Source organism: Aplidium turbinatum, chromosome 6 (genome assembly GCF_918807975.1).
Source record: "Aplidium turbinatum chromosome 6, kaAplTurb1.1, whole genome shotgun sequence".
NCBI classification, from domain to species: domain Eukaryota; kingdom Metazoa; phylum Chordata; class Ascidiacea; order Aplousobranchia; family Polyclinidae; genus Aplidium; species Aplidium turbinatum.
This window is the reverse complement of record NC_137477.1, coordinates 5,262,843-5,288,529: the sequence shown is the minus strand read 5'-3', so window position 1 is coordinate 5,288,529 and position 25,687 is coordinate 5,262,843. Positions and strand designations below refer to the sequence as shown.

Below are 25,687 nucleotides of genomic sequence, written 5' to 3'. Positions count from 1 at the left end.
TTGACCATTGTGCAACATATTTTTGGTGATAACTCAATTTTCACGAGGTTCTACAACTCAAGTCTTCATTATTTTGGTCTTTCCCAATACAGATGGTGCTGGTGACATACAGCTCAGTCGGTCGCCCGACTTTGTGAACGAAGAAACTGCAAGAACAAACAACGGTGGTTCGACTCTCGTGATGTGCGCTTAAACAACTCACTTGGCGGACAACTCTACATTCAGCGGCACCTAGTGGATGACATAATTCACAGTATTTCCTTTGGCAGGCGAAAAAATTCAATCTGCCGACCGGGCTTGCGTCAGCGATTCAAAGTCTTTACATCTCAAGTATGCAAAAGTTTCAGGAATAACTTTTCTAAGGCTTTTCTGCTCGAGGAAATAAATCCAACAGTTCAGTTGGTTAGTGCGTAACTTCGTCAACGAAGAAGCGTCAAGATCAAGCTGCGTATTAGCAACGCATTTTAAGGACAACTCTCCATTCTAATGGATGGGATAATTTCACTCCAACAACGCATCAACAATCGGAAACTTCACTCTGGCAACCTCAGTGACCGGGCCTGCGTCAGTGGTTCAAAGTCTCCACAAGTAGGCTATGTGAAACTGTCAGGATTAAGGTCTCAAAGAAACTTTCCCAGTCCGAGGATAAAGATTCGCCTGACTGGAGTTCCCCTACTGTGAACCACAAGCGGGTCCTGGGTCCTGTTAAGTCCATTGAAAAAAAATTCAGCAGTTTAATTGGATAACTGAAGCTGGTACGAAAAATATCTCTTGTTTTTAAACCATTTTCGACGTTGCGCACTTGTGCTTTTTGTCGTATGGTAGCAATAAAGAGCATTAGCACATAACTACACTATTAAGCTAAACGCTTGATCACAGTGATTTACTGAAATCTGTATTTTTCAATTTGATTTTATAGAGAAAAAAAACAGGTGTAGAAGTTTAGAAAGCACGGCACTATTTTCATGTTGAACTTCATTTTGAGATTTCATAAATTCAGATTCAAACGACCTGTTTTAGCCTGATTCGAGTTCGCTGTGGTAATAACGAATTGCATTTAGCTTACGGAACACAGTTCTCTGGCCATGCGCTATGACGAATGTACAATTGTACATGACTAGAGAACTGTGTTCCAAAAGCTAGTACAAATCGCTGCTACCACAGCAAACCCGCAGCATCAAACTAAACCAGGTAGTTTGTATCTACACTTGTGAAGTACACAACGATCATGCTGCTAAAAGCGACACTCGATCTATTTCTTTTTGAGAAATTTGGGCAAATCTGTCACAAAATGCTTAGATTACTTCCCAATATGAAAGATTTTTGGAAAGTTTTTAAATTTATGCCAGATTAGTTTTTAAATTATTAAATTCAACTTGGGATTTAATAAAACTTCAATTTAAAAATCCTCTAAGAACCTTGTTGAAAACCTACGCAGATTTCACCATTAAAACGGTCGTTGTCGTATCTCGACCTTGTGTGATCAGGCACTTAATTCAGTCAGATTTATAATTTGTGGGGCAGAGCGCACTGAAAATTAAGAAAAAGATTAGTTGCCAATCAGTTACTTTTCGTCAGGCCAAAGTGTCAAATTTACTACTATTTATCTTAATCTCTGCATCCAGAAAAGGAATTGTTGTTGTTTTTTTTTGCGAAGAAATGTATTTTGCATTGTTGCGTAGGCTTGGCCACTAAATACATCAAGAAACTGCAAAATAATCGTTGTCCAAAATGGCAAAAATATCCTCAAATATAGCCAAAATGTTGGGTTCAATATGTGCCAATAAGAAATTAGCCAGATTAGGATTCAGAAGTGAACCCACAGCCACTGCGTCAATTTGTTTGTGCAATTTATCTTGATAAAGAAATACATGTATGCCTTCAGTGGCCAATGTGGACTGCACAAAGTAAAAACAATACGTTTTACTTTATCGTTACCTGGGTATTTCGTCATCCATAGCAGATGATTGATAAAGGACCGATCAATCAATGGTTTATTTGTCTGAAACAAGAACATAGTGGGCTACATGTTTTAGTACGTGTTTGAAACATACACATCACACAATGCAAACGTTGCACTTGTTTCCTTAACGGCAGGAAGACAACGAGACGACCATACGGTCTACCAGTCAATTGCCACCCTACAGAAATGACGACTTTGCCATTAAAATAAAAAGTTACAGAAAAACAAAACGTTTCCACGTTTCAAAATACACACAGAAATAAAACATGTTTAAGATAAGAAGACAGCGTAAACACAAAATTTTAAGAAACAAGCAGAGACTATTCAAGTTTCAGACTAAATCTTTTCAGCTGCACATGAAACTGATAGGTTGATTTCCATAACATAGGCTATTATTTACAATGCGCCGTAGTTTTGTAAAATCAACGGTTGATCTCTGTATTGAAATGGTGAAATAATAATTTTTTCAAACTGCTTGGAACTTCCGACCAGACCACTGGTCCCAGTACCTGCATGTACTTTTTGCCAAATTCTGTGTTTGATTTATTTATAAAATAGTTGCTGCTTGTTTGATATCTTGTGTTATGCTGATGAATGGATAGAACACTTTTGAATACACCACAATACGTAGAGGGATACTGATTCATCTGAACTTTGTACATATGTTCACTTTCACTTTCAAAAGGTTCGTTTTGTAAAATAAAGAGTTTGTGTGAGCATAATAACTTTGTTTTGACATTATTCGTATAACCCTTTTTTGTAATTTTATTAATGGATCCAATACACTGTCACAGGCCTTTCCCCAACTTCATATATAATATTGCAAATGACAGTAAATCAAAGCGTGATACACATCTTTTAAAGTGTCAGTGTTGACATAATTTCTGAGTTTTAGCAACGCCCACGAGCCTTTTGCTACTCTTCCGCAAATTGTATCTATGTGATATTCCATGTTAATTTATTATCCATGTAAATACCAAGATATTTTATTTGAATTGTTTTTTGAATGCATGTGTTACCAGTGTTAATATTGCATTTTTAAGAACCAAAAGTTACAAAAACGCAATAAATTAATTTTAACATTTTCAAGTTTCCTTTAACAGACTTTTTGGTTTCTCCTTTAAATTGATAATTTTTTTTTTTTCAAGCAGTCTGAATGTATTAAGATTTAAAGAAAATGAAGGGGTGTCCCAGCAAAACAAAAGGGCGTATCAAAAGGTTACTGTTATGTTTTATTCACTAGTCTGAATGTACTTTTACTTAATTTGTTTAAAATGGTAAAAAATAGGGCATTTGGGCATTTTTAAACGTTTGCTTGAGACAGAATATTTTTCATCAAAAAAGAGAAGACGTCCTCCAAAAAGAGACATTTAAAAAAACAGACATATAGATATAGCCTACTACATGATTTTCTATTCAGGCACGTTTTAAACCTTTCAAGGTTTTGCCACCTTTTCCCGTTCATTAACGTGCTGGTAGGTCTATATTTAGGCCTACTTGTGTAGTTAATAGTATCTTTTTCGTCCCTGACGCTGACGAAAAATAAAATGATTGATTGATTGAGGACACATTGCGATTCTTATACGCAATTACCCATTAGTTTATTCAACATGGCAAATCATTAGTCAACACTGTACGAAGTTCGATAAGAAAATGTAGCTCCAGGCTAAGATAAAGTTTTTGCTTACGACTTTTCTAACCCGCAAATGACGCAATGGTTGTGCAATCCCCAATCTAGGCGAGTCGGTGATTTCAACAAGTCGTTTTGCTTACGATTTTCTGACCGCAGTCTTAGGCAACAGTTGCGCAATCTTTTCTTCCTGACTCACAAAACCACGTGGTTATGGGCGTAGCCTTGAAAAATGAAAATATCAACGCGAAAACTGCTGCTCGCAACTTTCAATTTCAAAGGTTTGAATTTCAAACCAGTTTTAGTTATTTTCATTCAATTCAACGCTAGTGCTTTGTCTACTTTTGAAATCAACTATAAATTTTCTGACAACAATTGTGAAGACTTGGGATTGGAAATGTTGGCAAATCGCAAGACATTTGGCTATATTCATCTTTTCAAGTGTTTTTACTAAATTTTCTGATATTGTCGTTATTTGTGTTTTAACTATTAAGAACGATATAAATTTTGAACCATGTTTGAACTATTCCGCGCTTTAATGTTTTCATTTGTTTGAGCTTGCATGTAATCCAATCACCAAATATGTTTATGTAGTCTGTGTTAACCACAGTTTTTCACTAGAAATTATGAACTGTTCAACTGTTTATGTCGCCTCCCATAAATCAACGGTTTTTGCAATAAAATGTTTAAAGCGTTCAAGGTTTAAATCTCAAGGAGCAATGAGACCTTTCACTGCAAAATACCAAGTAGGGAGAACCCCTATAAAATTTTATTGGATTGCTTCTCAGAAGAAGGACAAGTGCAAACTTCACATTTATACGCGTGTCTAAGAAGAAATAACCTCGCGTAGACTTCAGTACGTGTGAAAGTTGAGGGCAGGTTTGGACTTGCCCAGAGCAGGCGTCTACACTCGACAGAACGTGTTCAAAACAATGCTGTATTTGTTTTTCTGGAACCTCAGAACGCCGCACGCTGTGAATGTTTTTTTAAGTAGGCTATTCACTTCATGTAATTCACGTCAACGTTTTAGCTAAATGAAATAGCGTTTATTTTGCTTAAGCATGAGAGAAGAATAAAGTTGATGCAGGTGAAAACAGTTTAAAAGCGCTTGGAAACGAGGCAGCTTATTTCAATAACGCTAGATATCAGTTTCATAAAGTTCTGCTTATCAGTTACAAGGTAAAAGCAGACAGAGCAAAGGAGATCTTCACGCTGGTGCTATAGCGTTCAAGGTTTAAATCTCAAGGAGCAATTCCACATCAATAAATATCAAAAAATAATTAGAGAAATTTTACACTACCTGGATTTGGCTTCTGCGGGTTTCTAGTGTGTTTTAAAGATGTGTCTCAAGATGAAAGTGAAACATTGCCAAAGAACGATTCTATCAAAACAAATTCATATTCATCGTAAAAGCACAAGCCCGTGTTAAAAAGTAAACAAAAAAATGGAGGTGAAAAGCTATCAGTTTTGCTTGAAGATTTCCACACTTACTTAGTGAGCCAAGTGGCTCCAGTTTGAAAGCTACTTGGTTAAATCCTTACAGTGGTAGCTATGCTTAGCAATTGGTTCACCAAAGATAAAATTAAAATGTAAACTTACGTTAAAAGACAGTTTGGTTACTTCAGTGAGGGGAACCCTTGCTTGATGGCCATCACTATAGCCTAAAGATATTTTGAGTTTCTCAACTTAAAAGTTACAAAGTTTTAATTGATTCTGTATAATTCTGTAACAATATGGCAGGTCTTCTGAAAGTAAGCTATATTATGCTTGCCGATTCCGTGTCATTGAATTGGTGAGATGTCTAACGTATCTTCTGTTAGGAGCAATTGCCTGCGTAGTATTTAACCATTGAGAACTGCATCCAAATAGATTGATTTGCATATATTTGAGGAGTAAGAACTGCAACGAAGAGAAACTTACACTTGTATAATCGCAATTCTAAGGCGTAATTTCTGCATTCAAATTATAATAAGATAAGAATATACCGGCGGCACATACTGTACCGTACTGTAGTGTTTGACTTGGTCGGCTGCAGACAAGAGCTGTTCGAAACGAAAGAAAGTCTTGGATCGGAATTTAATCCCAAGCCAAATCAAAGTAATGAATTTCCTGTAAAATGGTATATTCTCATGACATTGTTGTTTTGAACAGTCCTTTATATTTCAGATGTACAACATTTTGTATCAATCGCCAGCAGAATTACCTTTGCAACACAATTTCAGTTTCGCGCAAGCAAACTACGACGCGAATCATCGCGATTGAGACGAGTCGACGAAGAGGCGGGACGCCATTTTGTAGAAATCCGTTGCCCTTCAAATATGTTTAAAGATTTTAATAAAATTAATTAAACATTTTAAACATGACGTTTAAAGATATAAATATTAATAACGGCCGTTGTTCAACGATTACAAATAAATCAGATTTAAAAAAATCATTACATGGGTCGCCTCGTGTTTAAAGGAACTTTGACATCGGTGAAAACTTTGTTGATAATTGTGGTGTCACGTTTGTATCCATACAAAAAATGTAAAGATTTAAAAATAACTTTTATAATGTTCTAACTGTTTCTTTTAAATGTAACGATTATTATGTTTAACTGGATTCACAATCAGGTTAAGTAATTTCATACCTCATGATTTTTTTTTGTGAAAATTTAAAAACGATTCAATGTCCGTTAGTTGCTTATGCTCTTTGTGCAATACAGAGTGAAATGTTGCAGACTATACTAGCCTTACAAAATATAACAACAAAACTTGATTTATTTTTTGTAAATTTAAGTTAATATTTATTAAATTAGGCTTTTGTGCATTGATTTTTTATTTTGAAGTGAAATAGGTCTTTACAAATCAAAAAATTAATGATTGAAAGAATAGCTTTGCATTTAACTTCTTTTTATTATTTTAGAATTAGCCTACAATTAAAATTCTTAAAGAGCTATTTTAATATTGGAAGGAATTTGATATTAGAAGAAATGGCAAAGATTGTATTCATCTTAGTTTTGTTGATTGGCGTCCAGGTGAGTGCAAAGATGAAGCATTTTTGGTTAAATTCAAGTTTACATCCAGTTGGGTAGGCTTGGATTGCAGCAGCCCAGATAGCAAATTCCGTTATTTTTACATTGATTTAACATCTGCAGAGGTTGAATCAATGTACAAATGGTGGATTTTGCTGTTTGGGTGGCGGATAAAAAAGCAATGACACTAATCTTCACTGATTTTCTTTCTAACATCGCATTTTTGATAATATAACCATTCCGACAACGTATAGTAAGCCTACAGCTCTTCCTGATTTGTTAAAGGTTTAGCCTACACCCCTTACCACCACTTGATGAGTGAAGCCAATCAACTAATTTTACGTTTATGTAATTTCTTCTATTTTTGCAAAATTTTCTTGCTTCTTCTCGCTCCATCACATTTTATTGACCTAACCAGCAATGTTGGGTGTAGATAGTTTCAAAAGTAGATTAAGGGAGAAAAAAATTTTGCGTCTCACAAAAACCTAACAAAATAATGCAATATTGTGAGGTAAACACTATTCATTCAAATAGCCTATAGTTAATTAACAATTAAAAAAATTCAGTGTAGCCTAAATGGAGATGAGCTATAAAGTAAAATGTGTCGTGAAAGTACCCTCAAATATATTTTCGAAGTTGTAACCTGCTGAAAGGCTGCACCACACTATAGGCTATACAAATTTTTAAGAAATAAATTATTGAAATCCCTCTGTGATTGTAAATGATTTATTTTTAAAATGGTAGGCTAATTTAAATTTCAAACCAAACCTTCTACCCAAATTCAATTTTAGTTTGATGAATTTGGTTACATACAGCTATGGTCATACAAAAATTGCAGCTTGATAAAAAAAAACATAATTGCTCCTAAAAATACCCAAAAAGTGACCAAAACAAAATTAAATTTGTTAAACAAAATTAAATTTGTTAAAAATCTCGTGGGCAAGCCCCAACAATCATCCCCTTTCAGACTGCACTTTTTCGTACAATCAGTTTAACATTTTTCATTTATCTTATAAACTTTGCTTTGTTAAAACTCTGGTCCTTCCCCAACTTTTTTCTAGATCCTTTACTGCATTGTCGGCATAGTCTATAATTATAAAGTTTTTTTTTTTTATAAAAAATCTGAGAGTTGTTTGCTCTTTGCTGAAATGTTGAATGTGAATTTTTTCCTACATTAAAAGAGTTTGCGGCCCTAAACTCTTTCTTGTGCTATTTTTAAACGCTGTCACTAAACATAGGGCCCATTAGTGGATTTCGGGTGGGCCCAAGATGGTACTCACACGGCCCTGGTGGTAGGGATAGCGGTAGCGACACTACGTTTTTAGTGATGCTACTTTTTCCCAATGTAGCGGAGAGGCATTACACTTACTTTAGTCGTGCCATCGCTATTTTACAATTTAAAGTGAAAAAAATGAATCGCTTTTAAAGATTCTGATGGAAACACTGGAGTATAACAATAAAATTTCACCTAGAATTTTTTTTCCATAACGACGTTGAAATGGCAATGTAAACGAATGATTTCATTCGTTTTCAAGGTCATTTTGACTTCACAAGGTAGGCTACAGCTTTCCAGTGACAGATTTAATACTGAAGTAGCGCGCGCTATTTTTGGTCCGCGTAGCGGTAGCACGTTGGCTTTTCATCAACTGATAGCGACTAGCGGATACGTCGCTCTTTTGGCACATTGTAGGGACGCCCACCTCTATACAAAATCCCGAATAAACTTGCATTTCTAAATGGACTTCTTTGCATTATTTTCCGCTGGGTATTATGCTTAGCACATTTGTGTGGCACATTTTCATCTGCCCAGCAAGAATATGAATAAACCTTGTGAAAAACTAAACATGTTGAAAACGATATATTATGAAAGAAAATCTTCAAAACTTTGGTAATAGATTGAAACAAACATCGCTTGCTAGAGGTCGATTGTTATAAGGCAAAATAAAGTTTAGTTGGAGGTTTTATAAAACGTCTGCCACTACTGATTAGTTCGTTTCAAATAGGGCTACCAAACGTCCTCTTTTAAGAGGATTTGTCCTCTTTTTTCAAGAAAAATGACCTGTCTTCCGAGGACACTAAAAATGCTCAAATGTCCTCTTTTTTGACAGTTTAGGTTTTCATGTTTATATTTTCAATGGGATTATATTGCTTGATGACGTTTCAGCGACGGTTTGTAGGCTATTTGTTTTCTAAACATTTTGTATACCAATGAAACATGCTGATTTATAAATTCTACAAGAAATTGGCGCATTTTATGGAATTGTTGTTAAACGCTCATTGCCTGGTTCACTGTAAGATATTAAACGACATTTTAAAGGCAGAGGTGGGCAGTAACTAGTTACAAAAGTAACTAGTTACTGTAACTAGTTACTTTTTGAGTAACTGTAACGGTAACTTCGTTACTATTTTCCAAAAGTAACGAAACGCAGTAACTAGTTCCTATTTTAGCACTTTTTCAGCAGTTACAGTTACAAGTTACTTTTGTATTGAAATTTCTGTTTCTAATTGCCGTCCATTTCTCTGCACATGTTTGTGTCATGCTTTATGCGTGTTTGCTGCGCGTTGCACAATAATGCATTCTTCTGCTGTATCGGAGCAGCACTGCTTATACGCGGCGCTCTTGTTTTGTGATCTTATGGAGCAGGATTGCCATATTGGCGAATTCATCGCCAAAATCCAGAAATCTGGCGATTTTTTAAGACGTTTGGCTTCATATTTATGGTTTGGCGATTTGGCTCTTTTTTGGCGATTTTTGAGAACCGACTTGGCTAAATTAATTGCTTTTGGTGATTGATCAATATGTGACTTTCTATGCAATGTTTAGCAAAAGTGTTTGGCAACACTTGATAGCTCAGTTTATGCTTGTCGTATAGCTGCCAGAGGTGTACAGGAGCCGTAGTTTTGGAGTATTTAGGACCCGGAGTCTCGGTGTTACGTTCACTGTTCGCAACCTTATTACATCATTGCTTTCTCTATTCAAAATCGGAAGTCTATGTCTACGTAACTTCGAGTCATAGCAGGGAAAACAAATATTTCCTTTGTTTCGAGCATTTAAAGAGAATATAGTTTCGGGAGAGAGTTTGCTTTTTTGTACCAAAGACAGGCAAAACACAACAATACCACAGGGTTGAGCATTACAACAAAATATTTTACATATTTACAAGTAGTTTAACAGTCAAACGTTTTCGGCTTAACTTAAGCCCTCATCAGGAATCTGAAAATATGTATAAATTTAAACTTTTTGAAAGTAACTAACTAACTGACTATAAGCATCAAGAAACACGCAACGATTATAAGCAATAGTGTGGAAAACAGACAGACGGAAAACAAATTACATTAGGAAAAGGCAACTGCGTAACTAGAAAAGAATTTGCACCACAGTGTGCGTGATACATCTAATAAATGTTGAGGAGAATGGATGCGCCTCCCGCAAATAATTGTTTGTTTAAATTTGGATTACAGCGTTTATGTTGAGATTTATGAGTAACTGAAAGCAAGCCCGCAATCAGGGGGGCATTGGGGGCATTTGCCCCCCCCCGAAATGGGGGCATTTGCCCACATTAGCCTACAGATGTTGTATTTTATTTGTAATCGACTGAACACATTACTGTATTATCGTAATTTTCTTCCTTGGGTAGTCATAGCTAAATGAGAAAAGGTTACAAAGGCTAGTTTCCTTTAATGCTGTACTAAACAAAAACGTGATTGACATAAGTTATGACCACTGAACCGTAACATGGTAGTGCCACACACTCTTGTCCCTTATCAATGGGCTTGGACATTAACATAAAAATGTCACAATGCATCATTTTAATGTTTGTTCTTTGATAAAAATTAAATGCCCCCCCCGAAAATATTTGCTGGTTGCGGGCCTGACTGAAAGTAACTAGTAACTGTAACTAGTAACTGTAACTAGTTACATTTTTGAAATCGGTAACTGTAACGGTAACTCAGTTACTATTTTGGCCAAGTAACTGTAACTGTAACTCAGTTACTTTTGAAAGTAACTTTGCCCACCTCTGTTTAAAGGCCATGCTCACACTTGTCACACAGGCTTCTTCTTCTTCGTTTGAACCTTCTTCGACCCTTGGAGTGGCGAAGAAGGTTCAAACGAAGAAGAAGAAGCCTACGTTTTATGTTTGTGGACATTGTTGATTACCAACTCAGTTTCGTTCGTTTATTACTTGAAATTTCAGTCACAATAGGCTAACTAAACCACATTTTACTTTTTGCATTTATTCGTTTTCTCAAATGAAAAAACTTCCGTTACTTCCTTACTTTTCAATGGTCAGCTTGAATGAATCAGGAGTTGGCGCCTCAATTAAGAAGCTTAGATTGATTTCGCTCATCTCCACCAATCATAGAAAAGCTTATATCCTAAATTTGTACCACATTAGGATATTCCACTCATTCACACTCTGAAGTAGGTTATACCACGCACGTGAACAGCCACTCAAAAACATCCGTTAAGGAGGCCTTTCAAGTAGTATGTTTAAATTTCCACTTGACTCTTTTGAGAAAAGTCGGTTTAAGTAAATTGTGGGCAATAAATCTAAAACTAGTTGTTGGAAAAGCATGCGAAATTAAAGGTGCTGCTCTTTTGTGTTTAATAAAGGTCTTGCTTTTTTTTTATTAATAAACAACTTGAAATAAAGTAGGCTACACTACAACGTCTACTACAACAACAATTTCATTTGAACGTAGAATTAGATCTATTGGGTTGATTAGGAGGATAACACAAGTCAATAATGGGAAACCAACTTTCTGGTGCATGAACAAAAAAATTGTATTTAGGGTAAACTTTGGTCACTGATTTTGAAAATGAGGTCCGTTTTCCCCGATCAAATCTTTTTTTTTTCACTGCAGTCATCACACGTTGACGTACTGTACGTGTAATGGCTGCAGTGGTTGCAATGCGTCTAATGGCTGCTCTTTTGTTTGGCTTGAGGCTGCTGTCGGTTGAGTTTCTGTGTTGTTAGGGGTTGTTGCTGTGAAATTTTGTTTTCACAGCAATAACGCCTAACAACACAGAAACTCAACTGACAGCATCCTCAAGCCAAACAAAAGAGCCGCATTAAAGATCGACTCACTGACTTCAATACCATTCGTCATAGCACATGACTGAGGAACTGTGTTCCGAAAGCAAAAGTGTAATTCGCTATTACCACAGCGAACTAGCAGCATCAGGCTAAAACAGGTCGTTAATATCTACATTGTGAAGTAAGCGACGATCATGCAGCTAAAAGCGAAACTCAAGCTATTATATTGCAAACACTTTGAAAGCTTTACTGTTTTCATCAATTTCATTTATAGCTTTACTGGCCTATCTACATTTTGGGCTCTTTATTTTTTGATTAGATAAACTCTAACAACACTCAATGTTATGCAGTGCTGCTTAGCCAAGGAATGCGAAGGAGAGCATGACTACAAAGATGAAGATGATAAATGTCACAAATGCGAAACGTGCGGCCCTGGACTTCAACCGTCTCTGGTACGTTGTGTACACATCAAATTTATGATAACTCTTAGATCAGGGCTTGGGAACCCACGGCTCTTTTGATGACGGCATTTAGCTCGTGTAAAGTTTTATTTTAATTTTTCATCACAATTTAGAGCAGAAAATACGCTCAGAATGTACCAAGTTAAATGTTATTCCTCAAATTTTAATTATGTTATTATTATTGTGTAATAGCTTACATTATATTAAACCCGCTAAGGTTGCTTTGTTTTGTTTGTCTATTGTTCAAAAAAACAAACTCTCTACCAAAGCTTTATAATTAAAAATTTTTTTTCGATTAACTTACTTCGCAAGCATGTCTCAAGCTGGTGAGCTTAGAACAGATTAGAATTTAAAACACTCTACATTTTCACAAGTTGTGGTTTCAGTCTAAACTTGAACAACAAAATCTCTCTGTGAGTAAACAATTGATTTAGCCCTCGACGGACAAAATGGCGGACACACCGATTGACCATTTTGACTTATTTTGTAGCATCTTTGTGGATATGGCAAGAAAGCCCCTTTGTATTCGTGTCAACCTTGTCCCAGGGGAAGCTACTCGATCGCAAATGATTACAGCTTCTGCTTAACCTGCAGTGTAAGTTTTCAATGTAACGTGTTCGATTAATTGAAATTTGTTGGTCACGCATTTAGTTTATTTTGCAGCTAGAAAAATAGGAAAGGCGCCAAATAGGATAAGATGATATCTCATAATGAGAAAGATAATGAGCTAATCTACGGTTAAAACTCCCTTCCACTGTGTGAAATGCCATTTCCAATGCGAAAGTGTTGTATTCACCTTAGATTTTACTCTGAACTGAGTGAATATAATTTTTTGAATAGAAGATTTATTACAATTTCCAAGCAAAATCTTACAAAAAAATAATCTTACCGGTGGCGGTATTCGTAACTTTCAACCTACAAGTTCCATCAGTCGAGTCCGGGAAAGTAACTAGCCTATCATATAAATCATAGATTTTTAGGCTATTATTAATTTGAATGACGTTTGAATGCAAAAAGCTATTTTGTTCTGATTAAATCTCGATCGACCAGTATTGCAAATTGGCATTTGGTTTCACAAGAAAAAAAATGTCGTGAAACACATCATTGAAAAATTAATGAAAGCATTCTTTGGCGACATCTGGTGAATAAAATAATACCAGGCTGCAGCAGTGAAAAGAAACCTTTAATAGAAACTTCATATAGGTAATCAATCTCTATCACCAGGCCAGTATAGAAGGTGAAAACCCATTGAAAGTATTTTAAACAGCCACATAGGTTTAAATGTAATACCTTAGTTAATTAATCCATTTAGAGAGGAACCAACTACAAACACCGATTCCATAATGTAATCATAGTTGATGGCTTTGTGACATGAGTTAGTGGTGCGATACTGGTGAGCCCAGCCTCATAGGCGAAGCACCGATGTCTATCGCTATCAATTTATTGCTACATTCGGCTACCGAGGAACACTTGTTAACTAATGACTGGATAGTTTGATTGTTTAATAGTAGCTAATAAAAATATGAGCACCCACGCCGTTGTGGTAACCGAAACGCATTAGTTAGCGCTCGCTGCGTTAGTTAGCGCTTAGTCTTCTGTTGACATCCAGAAAAACGCTGTTACTCTACAATCTCCAAATCACTTTTCTTTTTCCAGCCTTGTGACAAGTTAAACTCTGTCGTCTCCACCAGTTGCACGAGCACATCAGCTGCTGAATGTGGAGAATGCTACATCGGTTTCTTTCGCCCAAAGAAATCAGACGGCAACACTGCTACAGAATGCTTCAAATGCGATCCTCATTCAACCCACCCTGAGTGCTTGAGTAAGCTGACATTGTTATTTTCATTGTATCCAGCGTCGTAGTTATGTGGGACAAAGGGTTGTCTGCCCAAAAGTTAGTAGTAGAGCACTTATTGTTTCATAGTCCGAATGTTTTTGTTTTTTTGGGAAAAGTTGTCTTTAACGTCTTCTTGTGACATTTGTGTTGCAGAATCGCCAGTGTGTATTCTCTATTGTTACAACGCGATCTTGTGTATCTTCTGTGTGCGCATCACTCCTATGCCCTCATTTACAGTTCTTTCATCTTCGCTGTCCCCTTCAATCTTTGCACCATTTCGTACACATATAATCTTCATTCCTTGATTAATATCTTTCTCATATCAAACCACTTTTCTCTAGCCTACGTTCTAGCTGTTTGTTTGTAAAAATCTTAACAATGCTACTAAAGCTTAAGACCTTACTTGTGTCATTTTAGCAAAAAACTGTATTTAGTGAAGCTGATAAAGTTCAAGTTGCAACGTATTCAACACCTGAAGTACACAAATAAAATGCCAACAATTTAACAATTTTTTTCTCGAAGATTTTCGTGTACACAGCAACAAGGTAATTCACGTTGCAGACTGCAGTATTATTTTTTCTTCAAGCTCTTGTTGCAATCGTAGGGCAACCCTTAGATTGGAAGATCATCGGCTTGATTATGTCTGCGTCCGTTGTTGTTCTGGTGGCGCTAGTGATCATTTGTTTCTGTTTGTGGAGGAGAGCAACAAAGCGGAATTCAGGTAGCTTACCTAGGGATTGTAGATCATAGGGATGCGAAACTTCATCCGCTTTTGGCTTATCCGCAACACTAGAAGGGTTACGTTTTTTTGTAATTTACAAAATATTTTACTTTTTATGGATTATATAAGAAGAGTGAAGTTGATTTTAAAGTAATTTAAGGTTTTTAGTTGAAAGCAAGCCAGCAGTCAAGCGTAAAAAAAATCTCAAATTGGAAATTGACCCTTCTAATGTTGAAGGAACAACGGAGTTGCGCGTCCCGTAATGTACCGTCCCTAGCTTACCGTGATTACATTTATTCATTCAGTCGCCATCTCCGTCTGAAGCAGATTTCGCATAACATGGGTCATCTATTTCCACCAGTCACGATTTTGAACTAGCTTGCCCAGTGTTGCTAAATTGAATTTGGTCCATGCCTAGATGTTGTGATTATAATACTGTACCATTATTAGCGGTAGTTAAGGTATATACTGTTTCGAGTGCTTGCTTATTTTACGATTGCGGTTATTTAAAACCTTGCACGCTTGTGACAATAATCGCATAATAAGCAAGCAATGTAGATTTTATTAATTGATTAGGTATTACGTTTAAAACTTGGTATTTTTTGAGAACAGAGTTCTGTTATCCACTCTGGCGAAAATGTACTTAATGTGTGAGTGTGATTGCAATGTTGTTAGAGGTTATAAAGTTTTTGTTTGTTTCAGCAAAAATGAAAAGAGAATTTGTTTTTCTTCATATCGACTTTGTTCTAAGTATTTAACCATTTTGCTTCATGCCTGCACGTGCCCACCTCAGATAAACTTTTAGCCTTTAAGTTCTTTTAAGTCTAAATAAATCCTGTGACTTACTAAATGTAAATATAAGACTTGAATTTGGCAAGAAGATTTACCATTGCTCGAAGCTTCAGTACTTTTGTCTACAGCTGCTATTTCGAACAATGAAAAACCTTCTTTTTATGCTCAAGTTTTGTACCACAAATCAATTCTTCAAATATGAAACTGAAGGTTCGAAACCGCGACGAGACAGAAAGAGACACAAATCTACTCGGGACACCAGAGTGATGACTAGCACTTCACTGGAGCCGCTGACCTCGAATGCGCCTTGCGGAAGGTAAGCTGGTTGGTTTCATTAACATGAGAGAAATATTAGAAATTTAACATTTGTTAACAGAAATTTAACCTTGGCTCCATAAGAGACACTTTTTAATTAATGCAATGGTCAATTGATTTTGTAGTACACTGTCGATCTCATTGAAAATATTAGATTACTTTGATTCGACGCCAGTCCACCTGCCCTCTTTGGTGCCTTAGATTGTAGAGTTAATGATGTGCCCCCCCCAGCCAACAAAAGCCGTTTTTCATGCTCAATCCCCTAACTCCACGAAAGATATCGCGCAGGCCACCAATGTAACAATGACCTTTAGGATTGGCCCAATGAAAACTTTTCGACATGTAGTCAAATATCTAGAAAAATCAAAATTAGTTACTAGTTTACTCAAAACGTTTGATGTAGTTTGTTCTGCTTAGCTTTTCGATTATCACTGACGTTGCAAACGTTGCAAATGTAAAATCAATGTAAAAAGGACTGACTTGCTGACTGGGTAGCGTCGCCCACCACGTATAAGGAAAGTCACTGGACGTTGAAATAGTGTAAAAAGGAAATTTTTCTGGTTGGGTTGTTTGCTTTATCTTGACATTCTTCTATGTTTAAAAATATGTTACTTCCGATTTGTACTTGGTCCATGGCATAATCAAACAATGTGATGGAAGTAGCCTCCTGTAGTAGTAGTAGTTACGTCTTGATTCTATGCCTGGAAACGTTAACTCAAGTTTATCCCCAAACGGCTACTCGTGATTAAAAAATACAGATAAGTTTTTGAAAAATGCGTTGCTAAAGTTTTAGTTAGCGCAAATAGAAAATAGGTTAAAGCAATTTTTTGCTTTTTTGCATGAGTAGTCAGAGGCAGTCGTTGAGCTGAGGTCATGAATATCCGAAATCAGATTAGTTACATAGTTATTTGTCTTTGTTTAACCATTTTTCTTTCTCAAATAAAGTTTGCCGAAGTTTTGCCATTGTTTTTGTGTACCATCATGTTTTCTCTCTACCCGATTGTACAATATACGTATTAGATTAGGCAACAAAAACCACACTTTTGCCAACATTTGTTATAAGTGCAAAGTTGGTAATGTTTTTCTCTATGGAATTTTAGTGGCTAATTGTGACGCGACACAGACAAAAGGACATAACTTTACAGAATTCGATCCTCTGCTTTTCCATCTACCCTGGAAGGTTTAAATTTCACTTCAAAACTTTTAATGCACTTTGTTACAAAGTTGCTATCTACAACAAGAAACCTTAATTTGCCTTAACACGAGTTTAACTGCTCCTACGTGTGGCCAAAAAAGAATGTACTTCCGCATCCCTTAATTTACATTCTCTACGCAGACTCTCCAAGTGTTCATCGCAGTACGATATCCCGACTCCCAATGGTTCGAATACATACAGCAACATGCCGACTGTAGAATACCATTGGGAAAAAGCTTATCATGATCTGCCAACTAGACAGTTCGCAAGCGAAGATTGTAGGTAGGTGTAGACACTAGCTCGGTGACTTAGTGGTTAAAGCACAAGTGGGGTCGAGTCATATAAAAAGCTTTTTTAAAATGGCACTGAATCATACTCCAGCATTGCATTCAGCAAAGGAATGAATCCATGGTAGTATAGGGTAATCGGCTGCGTCCAGGGCCGGATTTAGCTGATGGGGGGCCCGGGGCACTTTTAGATCGGGGGGCCCCCATGCAAAAAAATTTTTCAAGCCTACGGCGCGAAAAACCATCTCTACGTCTACAGTAGCATCAGTCCAGTACTGCACAGCATTTTGCAGAAACTTTAAAGGCCAAAACAAAAAAAATAACACAAAATCACATTTTAACCACATAGGGGGGCCCTTCAAAAGTCGGGGGGCCCGGGGCAACTGCCCCCTCTGCCCCCCCCTAAATCCGGGCCTGGCTGCGTCTGTCCAAGGCTGCACTGACACTGTCTGTTTTGAAAAGCGCTAAGAGCAACGCAATCTCTGATTGATACAGCGTTTTTTTAACAAGCTTATGCTCATGGTAGGCACAAGATGCTGCGATTAACAAGCCTTGCAACTTTTTTTTTGCCATTTTAAACTATCTGTTTTTAAATGAGATAGTTAATGTTTTTATTAAAATTGACAAAAGTTGTGGGGGTAGAGCTAAAAACATATCTCGCCCCCGTTAGCTTCATTCCCGAGCAGAAGACGAGACCTCTGTCACCCATGAATTGACATCTTTACACAAAACACATACGCATATACTGTACAATCTAGACTACCTTACTCTTCTGTATTGTGTGAAAAATGTCTGTTGGACATAATAAAGTGGTTATATGTGTCTCATTTGCACTTGGCCTGATATTGAGTTTAGCAATTGTTTTTGCAGGGGCACTGGGGGATTGAACAAAGTTCAGCAGGATTTTCTTAGTTCTGGTTTCGCACGTAAGGTTTTGTGGTTTAAAAATGTTTACACAGTTTTATAGTGTTAAAACAGGTGTTTGTGGTGTTCATTTTTTTCAGTAAACTTTAGTTTACTTGTATTAAAGCCCTGGATGCTGTTCCACTGTTGTTGTTTTTTTTTTATGCAAGTAGACTATATGTAGGCTTACCATATTTTTGTGACTTCAAAACGGGACGCCTTCAAAGACCAAGACCACTTAGCTGTGATTTTTTAACTTTACATTTTCCGATATTATTACATAGGCCTACATTTAAAGCCATCCCGGCTGTCTTCATTGACCGCATTGTCATCGAGAGTTCATGCGCATATTCTCTGTCTAAATATCGGTTTCAGTTCGAAAAATAGAAAGAAATTGATGTTAACGATACAAAATAATTCGAATTTAGATCTTTTTTGTAAAGTAAAAGGAAGAAAGTATAATAAAATAGCCTGCGGTTTTCAAGTCGATAAATAACTCCCAATTGCACTGAATTTACCCAACACTGCCTACAAGCATTTGCGAATTTACTTATTCGCCCAATCATACTTTCTGTAGATAACACTTTCTTCAAAAAGACATTGTTCAATTTTACATTTTCGTAAAAGTCAGAGCAGGACCAATCAGTATTTTTGATAACGGCTTTCACGTTCTGCTCTAGCATCTTGCTTCTGCTCTCAGACCACATGCTCTTCATGATGGAAAAAATTCTTTCTACGGGTGCGGATGTTCCGGGTAAACAAAATATGAACTTTACCAGCTTTTGAAAGTTTGAAACGCGTAGGCCTATGCATTTTTTTTTTCAAATACTTTGAACATCTCGACCCACTTTTGTTCCAAAGACGCATTTTGCCAGCTCTCTTCCTTACAACGTTCAGACATGTGCCGTTTCACTAGTACTGGTTCGTCGAAAAGAGAGTCGCTGTTGATCACCTGCTTCCCAAACATCATGTTGATCTTTTCCGCAGACTCACACACTCGCACCCAGGATATTTCTTTGTTTAGGTCGATCCAAAAATGAGGAAGCTCATCTTTATAAGAACCGTCAGAAAGATCCAGATACGATAAGCATTTATCGTAAAAATCTCTTGCTTCTTTGTAAAACAAGTTTAAGTTTAATTCGCCTGCTTCTTTTAGCTTGCCTAAGAGAGTCAATGCTGCAGATGGGATGAAGTTGTTTTCTTTCTTTTCAAGTAAGTTTAGCTTTAGCTCTGACAGAACATGTGCCACATCTACGGCACTAGCGTTTTCCTTTTCTAACTTTAGAATAGTCTCGTTAAAGTATTTCAACTGCCATGAACAAATTTCAAATAGAGCTCTTGTGTTGGTTCTTCGAAGCATTTTTTGATGAGAGTTGGACAACCTTCTTGAGAGTTGAAGTAACTTTTCAATTTCTCAAACATTTGAAGTATTCTTTGCAAAGCTGGTAGCAAAGAGAGAAATCTTGTATTGCCATGTTGCAAGATACGCTCATACTCAATATCTACAAAGTCGCAAAAAATTTTCAGCTCAGTAACTCGAACGGTGTAAATGTGAAGAAATTTATAGATTTTCACAAGACTTTCGACACATACAGGGAGAGTATCCACAGCATAATGGAGGCAGTTGTGAACAATATGAGCTGCACATCCGATCCCTGTCAGATCTCTTTCAATCTTTTCTTTCACTTTGAAGAAAACATTATTTTGCCCTCTTCTTTTCACACCTTCAAAATTAGTGTTGCAGTTGTCGGCACAACGAAACAAACAAAATCACACATTCACCTTCAGCAAGTAGGCTACCGGTACGCTACACAGCAACAACAGTAGCGAGAACATGCTAATTGGTAATGTTCGTGTAGCCTATTATGCTGGCTGGCTGAACGCCCAAGCGGGACGTTTGGCTGACCGGTCGCGACGCCGGGACAAGACGTTAAAAAGCGGGACTGTCCCACCTAAAACGGGACGTATGGTAAGCCTAACTATATGCATAAAATTTATGGAAAAAGTGAACATCCCAAAAAATGACCTCGCTGCGCCACTGTGAAAACGTGACTGAGCAAGTCACCAAGTCAAACACTTGAAAGTGAACAGGAAGACTGCTTTTCTTTGCACATAGTTCAACTCTCCGTCCATTCGACATAAACCTAAGCACAACAATCAAAATGTGACTGATCATTTTGTTTAGGTCATGAAGTCGCCCACAATAGCAGGCTAGACGGTGAGTTTCATCCAACATCTGCTTTGTAATCAATCTTAAGGTGTCATTTTATGGTTTTAACGTTTTACTTTATTGTGCATTCCGGTAACCAGGGACTTGGCCACGAGGATGGGGCTTAAAAGGATAATCGTCTCCAAAAAGGTTTTGTCTTGTCCAAAATAGAATACTATTGCAACGTTTTGATACCATTGTAACACTTGTTGACTAATAATTGGACATGAATTCTAGTGCCATGTAAAAAGTGATATTTCTTGTCCACAAAATGCTTCTGTCCATGTTTTTAACGTTCCCGCAATGTTATATTTTGTAGATGCATACCAAATCGATGTGGATGCCTTTGACACAACGTCCGTCCAGAAGGTATTACTCCCCGCCACGGTAACCATTGAGCATTAATTGGGCTATTTCCTTGTTTGTTTGTTTTATTTTCGAAGATTTATAATTTTGTAGTCAATTTTCCACTACGAATTGAGTTTCATTGCTGATCCATTACTATTGTTGGTATTGTTTTTTTTATTTATTGCTTTTTTGATTTATCACCAATCTGGATGTTAAGATTGTAGACTCTTGGATGGAGAAGCTCAAATGAAAGCGAGATGACTAGAGTTGGTAATATTGAGCCTGATGAAAAGTTTCTTTTACCATTATCTTTGTTTTTTACAATAATTGCAAGATAGGACGTCTTTCCCACGTTTGAAAAACATTTCGACATAAATTACTTTGAACTTTTGTTTTTAATAAACCTGTTTACTGCTTGTTGAAAAGCTCCATAATGTGTTGAAAAATAATCGATAACCAAACAATTTAAAACCTTAGGTGACTGATATATTATTTTCTTCTATATCCAATATATCCATTGATGACATTTGAACTCTATGATGAACATTTGAACTCTGTGGCGAGTGGTAACACCACAAGAAGAAACAATCTCTGGAGATTTCACTCCAGAGGAATTCGCCGCCGCCCTCCGCCTTGTGAAACCACACAAGTCTCCAGGGCCGGATAAGATCTCAAGTCCTGGATACGTAGATTCCTCTCTTCCTGCCTGCACCACCTCACAATTCCAAAAATCTAGAGAAGAGCTCTAGTAGTTGCGATCCCTAAGCCTCACAAGCCACCAGAGGACCCAAGGAGTTATCGTCCGATATCCCTCCTCTGCGTTCCTTTCAAAATCCTCGAAAGGCTGATCTATGCCCGCGTGAACCCAATCATCGACCCGCTCCTTCCAAAAGAGCAAGCTGGGTTTCGGCGCGGAAAATCTACTGTAGATCAGGTCACACTGTTGACCCAAGACATCGAGGACTGCTTTGAGGCAAAAGAGAAGGCCGGCGCTGTCTTTCTAGATCTCACAGCTGCCTACGATACTGTATGGCATCGCAGCCTTACTTACAAGCTGCTTCGCCTGCTTCCTGACCGACATATGGTCCATATGATTATGGAACTTGTCAGGAATCGAAACTTCACCCTCACCACAGGCAACCCACGGCGAAGCAGACTGAGACGCCTGAAAAACGGCGTCCCACAGGGATCGGTCCTGGCTCCACTTCTTTTCAACATTTACACCCACGACCTGCCAACCACGGTCTCCACAAAATACGCTTATACGGACGATCTGGCAATTCTCCTTTCCACAAAGTTGTGGGAAAATCTAGAAGACACCTTGAGCCAGGACATGCAAACCATCTCAGCTTATCTCCAGAACTGGCGACTGAAACTCAGCGAAACCAAAACTGTGGCGGCAGCTTTCCACCTACACAATCGGGAAGCTGATCGTGAGCTACATGTCCACAACAACGGAAAACCTCTGTCCTTCTGCCCCGAGCCAAGGTATCTTGGGGTGACACTAGACAGATCGCTCACATACCGCCACCATTTGGTGTCACTGCGCAAGAAACTGACATCCCGCGCTGCACTACTGAAGCGCCTGGCAGGCTCTAGCTGGGGGGCGAGGGCTGACACTTTGCGAATGGCAGCCTTAGCCCTTGTCTACCCTTCTGCAGAGTACCGTGTACCTGTCTGGTGCCGCAGTGCTCACTGCCACAACATCGACACTGCCATAAACAGCGCCCTGCGCACAATGACCGGATGCCTGCGTCCCACACCATTGGACAATCTCCCCATTCTAGCTGGCATCCAACCTGCTGAGCTTCGTCGCGAAGAAGCCACTCTGTCCCTCGGTCGACGGGCACTGGAGCCTAACCATCTTCTCCACCACAAGATCTCTGCCTTCCCAAACGGGCACCCCCGCCGACTTAAATCAAGACACCCATTCGTGCCAGCCGCTCGGCTTCTGATCAACGAAGCTGATGAACAAGACATCTCTGCGGCTACTTGGGCGGACCATAAATGGAATTCTGAATGGAGGTCAAGCACCACCAGACTCCATTCATTCATCCCCGACGCCGACACACGCTCCACTGGCCTGACACTACAGAGACAGGCGTGAGTGCGCCTCAACCGTCTCCGTACGGGTATTGGGCTTTTCCGCTCAACCATGCACCAATGGGGAATGGCTTCTTCCTCCTCCTGTGAATGTGGTGCCGAGGAACAGACCGCAGACCACATCATCAATGACTCAAGCCACCTAACGGAGTGGAAGGTCTGCGCGTCATGGATGATGAAACTAAAGACTGGCTGCTCTCTAGCAGCCTTCCAGTGTAGTCCGGGAACATCGTGAATCTGGGGTGGTAAAAGGATAGACCCTCGGCCCCAGAAGCTCAGACGACGACGACGAACTCTTTTTTCTATCTTCAAAATTTGCGCGCGATAATTTTTGTTTGGCAGTTGAATTGCATTTTACATGTTTGGTCGGTTTACAACAACATAGTCCTGTATTTTGCCATGCTAGACAGGTAGTCACTACCTGACCTAGCCCCCTAAAGAAGTCAGTCGTGTCTGATTGACGAATGGTCGGAATGAAAGCAGATTATCACCTTATACATCTTGTGATAGTTCAGCTTAATTTTCACCGGAAAAAATGTATATTATGTTGTTCATCGATTGTAGCGTTAGCGTTTGTAGCCGGCGTGGCAATGCGTTGTCTTATTTAGTTTAGTCTACTGCTCCAAATATGTTATCATCATGTTTTTATTTCGCACCATGAATACAAAAAAACAATATGACTTGCCATAACATAGCAGAGGTCTAGAAAATGGTAGAAGCGCCAATATGCGAACTGTAAGTGTTAAGACTGCTCTAGAGGGAAATGATTTATTAAATAACAAGGATTTTGACATGGCGCAACAACACCAATATCTGCATTCCAACTTTGATGTGGTGTCTCGCATGTTCCAACTTCTAGGAAAGATATTGCCTAATACTTTGTGTCTCGTCACGCAGGTGCCAAACCAACACTAACCCGACACTGTTTGTTTCAGGAGTCTTCATAGAGACAGCATGAACTTTTAGTCTCTTTGATGCTGAGAGATTGGAATTGCGAAAATTGCTTCTGCATTAAAGCTACAAAGTGGCCAAATTGCAAGCGAACATTGTGTTTGGGGAAGCATGTGTTGTTAATAAGAAAGAATTTCCTGTAAAACTGAAGCAAAATATTGCTGTTGACATTCGCTACTTTGCCTTTGAAATTGTTGTTTTTTACGAATTCGCAATGTGTTTGTTTTGTGTGCAATAACGCTGTCGTTACAACATGACATGACAATGGTCAGTGGTCAATTATACCGCTGATCCAAAAACTTGGTATTGTCTTCACCGTTTGTAGTACGGTTTACTATCAAGGACTGCAACGTTGGACTTCTTAGCTCGTTTGGAACAGTCCTGCATGATGCAATCATATACACTCTTTATACCTTAGTGAAGTTTTGTTGACCTATTTTTGTCCACAAAAGTCATAATTTTAGATATAAATACGAAGCTCAATATCTGAGTATGGGTCCACCTTTACCTTTAGGTACGGCCTAAATTGTGATTACTGACTCGCAATGCATGGTCTTACGTTTACAGTGGCACTTCATGTATTTTTAAGGTAACATTACTGCAAAACATAGAAACAAAATGTGTCACAAGTCACAACAGAAACCTTATTTTTTACAATAACATTTTCTGCAACTGCATGAACTTGAACTTCAACAATCATTTGTCTAGCTCAAATAACTTTTGATGTTTAATGTTTGGAGATGAAGACCGTGCTTCTTTCGAACAAAATCGAGAGAGAGATTAAGCCTCAAATTTTTTTTTTGTTTATTTACTGTAGAAAACTCAAAATTGTATCTTTGGGTCGCCCCGATAGCTCAGCTGGTTAAGCACTGAGTTTGTGTTTGGAAAAACTGCATGATTAACCGTTCGGCTCTTGAGGTGAAATAATTCATAGCAGATAACACTTTTACGTAGCCTACCTATTTAAACAACTGGATGTGTGCCAGGTGTCGAAGCAACAACAAATGAAAGTAACAACCGAAACAAAAAAGAAAAATCAAGACACAAGTCCATATAACTTATGCTTAACTTATTGTCAATATTTTTTTTTCAGACCGGTTGTACAAAATCCAACCTTTTACCAAACAGTTGAATCAATGAAATATGTTTAATGGTTTGGTATAATATTAAGTTATTTATGAAACTATTCACACCTTAGATGACGCCATTGGGACGTGATAATAGGGTGTCGAAATCGCTTTACTGCGTTATGTAACTCGACGACACACGTCATCGTGGGTCTCACTTGGGGAAGATAAAAACAAGAAAATGCTGTAATGTGATATTTGAACAACTCATGATTGGTCGACTTTTTGTATTTAATAAAACTTGCCGTGGCATTTTCATAACTGCGTCTATTTTAACGTTTTCTCATGCTGTTATTATGGCAGGCCAGCGGATAAAATTTACGTCATCAAATTAGTTTGGGGTTCTAACAGCAACAACCAAAATGTGTCTGTATTTGATATTGTTGTAGTATCCAAGCTTACGCGAGTGATTGAAAGTTTAGAGTAGACAGGAAGGCAAGGAAGTCAATCTTGTCCACTTTCAGGCATAGGCTACTTGTCCCGCCATGCACGACGTTGCGATAAAACCGGATGGACCAACCGTTACCCGGCTCAACTAACCAAACCTTCCCCTACGAGCAGTGATGTACGCGCATATAAAAAATATTGACGCCGTCAGCGTAAACGCAAACTTTCGAAAAACCATACGCCGTATGCGTCAACGTAACTTGTAAAAAAGTTGTCAGCGTCAGCGCATACACTAGCGTAAACTAATTTTGTTTGCTAGGTGCCAAACATTTACAAGGTATAAACCACTCGAAACAAACAAGTTTTATTTTGAATTTCCACAAAGAAACACAAGCATCTGAAAGTG

General features: G+C 38.0%; 1 protein-coding gene across 2 annotated transcripts; it reads left to right on the top strand.

The window, feature by feature from the left end:
- Window positions 1-6,501: 6,501 nt before the first annotated feature.
- LOC145772263 (tumor necrosis factor receptor superfamily member 19-like) lies at window positions 6,502-25,149 on the top strand. Of its 2 annotated transcripts, none has more exons than XM_082584128.1 (11): window positions 6,502-6,609; window positions 11,996-12,097; window positions 12,597-12,701; window positions 13,763-13,928; window positions 14,548-14,664; window positions 15,667-15,772; window positions 17,108-17,248; window positions 18,124-18,179; window positions 20,342-20,374; window positions 20,685-20,734; window positions 23,752-25,149. In XM_082584128.1, exons 1-11 carry the CDS (start codon window positions 6,565-6,567, stop codon window positions 23,761-23,763), a joined length of 933 nt encoding a protein of 310 aa, XP_082440254.1. In that variant the 5' UTR covers window positions 6,502-6,564; the 3' UTR covers window positions 23,764-25,149. The 2 variants fall into 2 exon arrangements, with proteins under 2 accessions (XP_082440254.1, XP_082440253.1); XM_082584127.1 differs by having other exon boundaries at window positions 20,685-20,752.
- Window positions 25,150-25,687: the final 538 nt, after the last annotated feature.

Coding starts and splice junctions, on each gene's coding strand:
- LOC145772263 (XM_082584127.1), top strand. CDS start 6,565: ATGGCAAAGATTGTATTCATCTTAGTTTTGTTGATTGGCGTCCAG. Junction 6,610..11,995: donor TTTTGTTGATTGGCGTCCAG/GTGAGTGCAAAG, acceptor AATGTTATGCAG/TGCTGCTTAGCCAAGGAATG. Junction 14,665..15,666: donor AGCAACAAAGCGGAATTCAG/GTAGCTTACCTA, acceptor ATGAAACTGAAG/GTTCGAAACCGCGACGAGAC.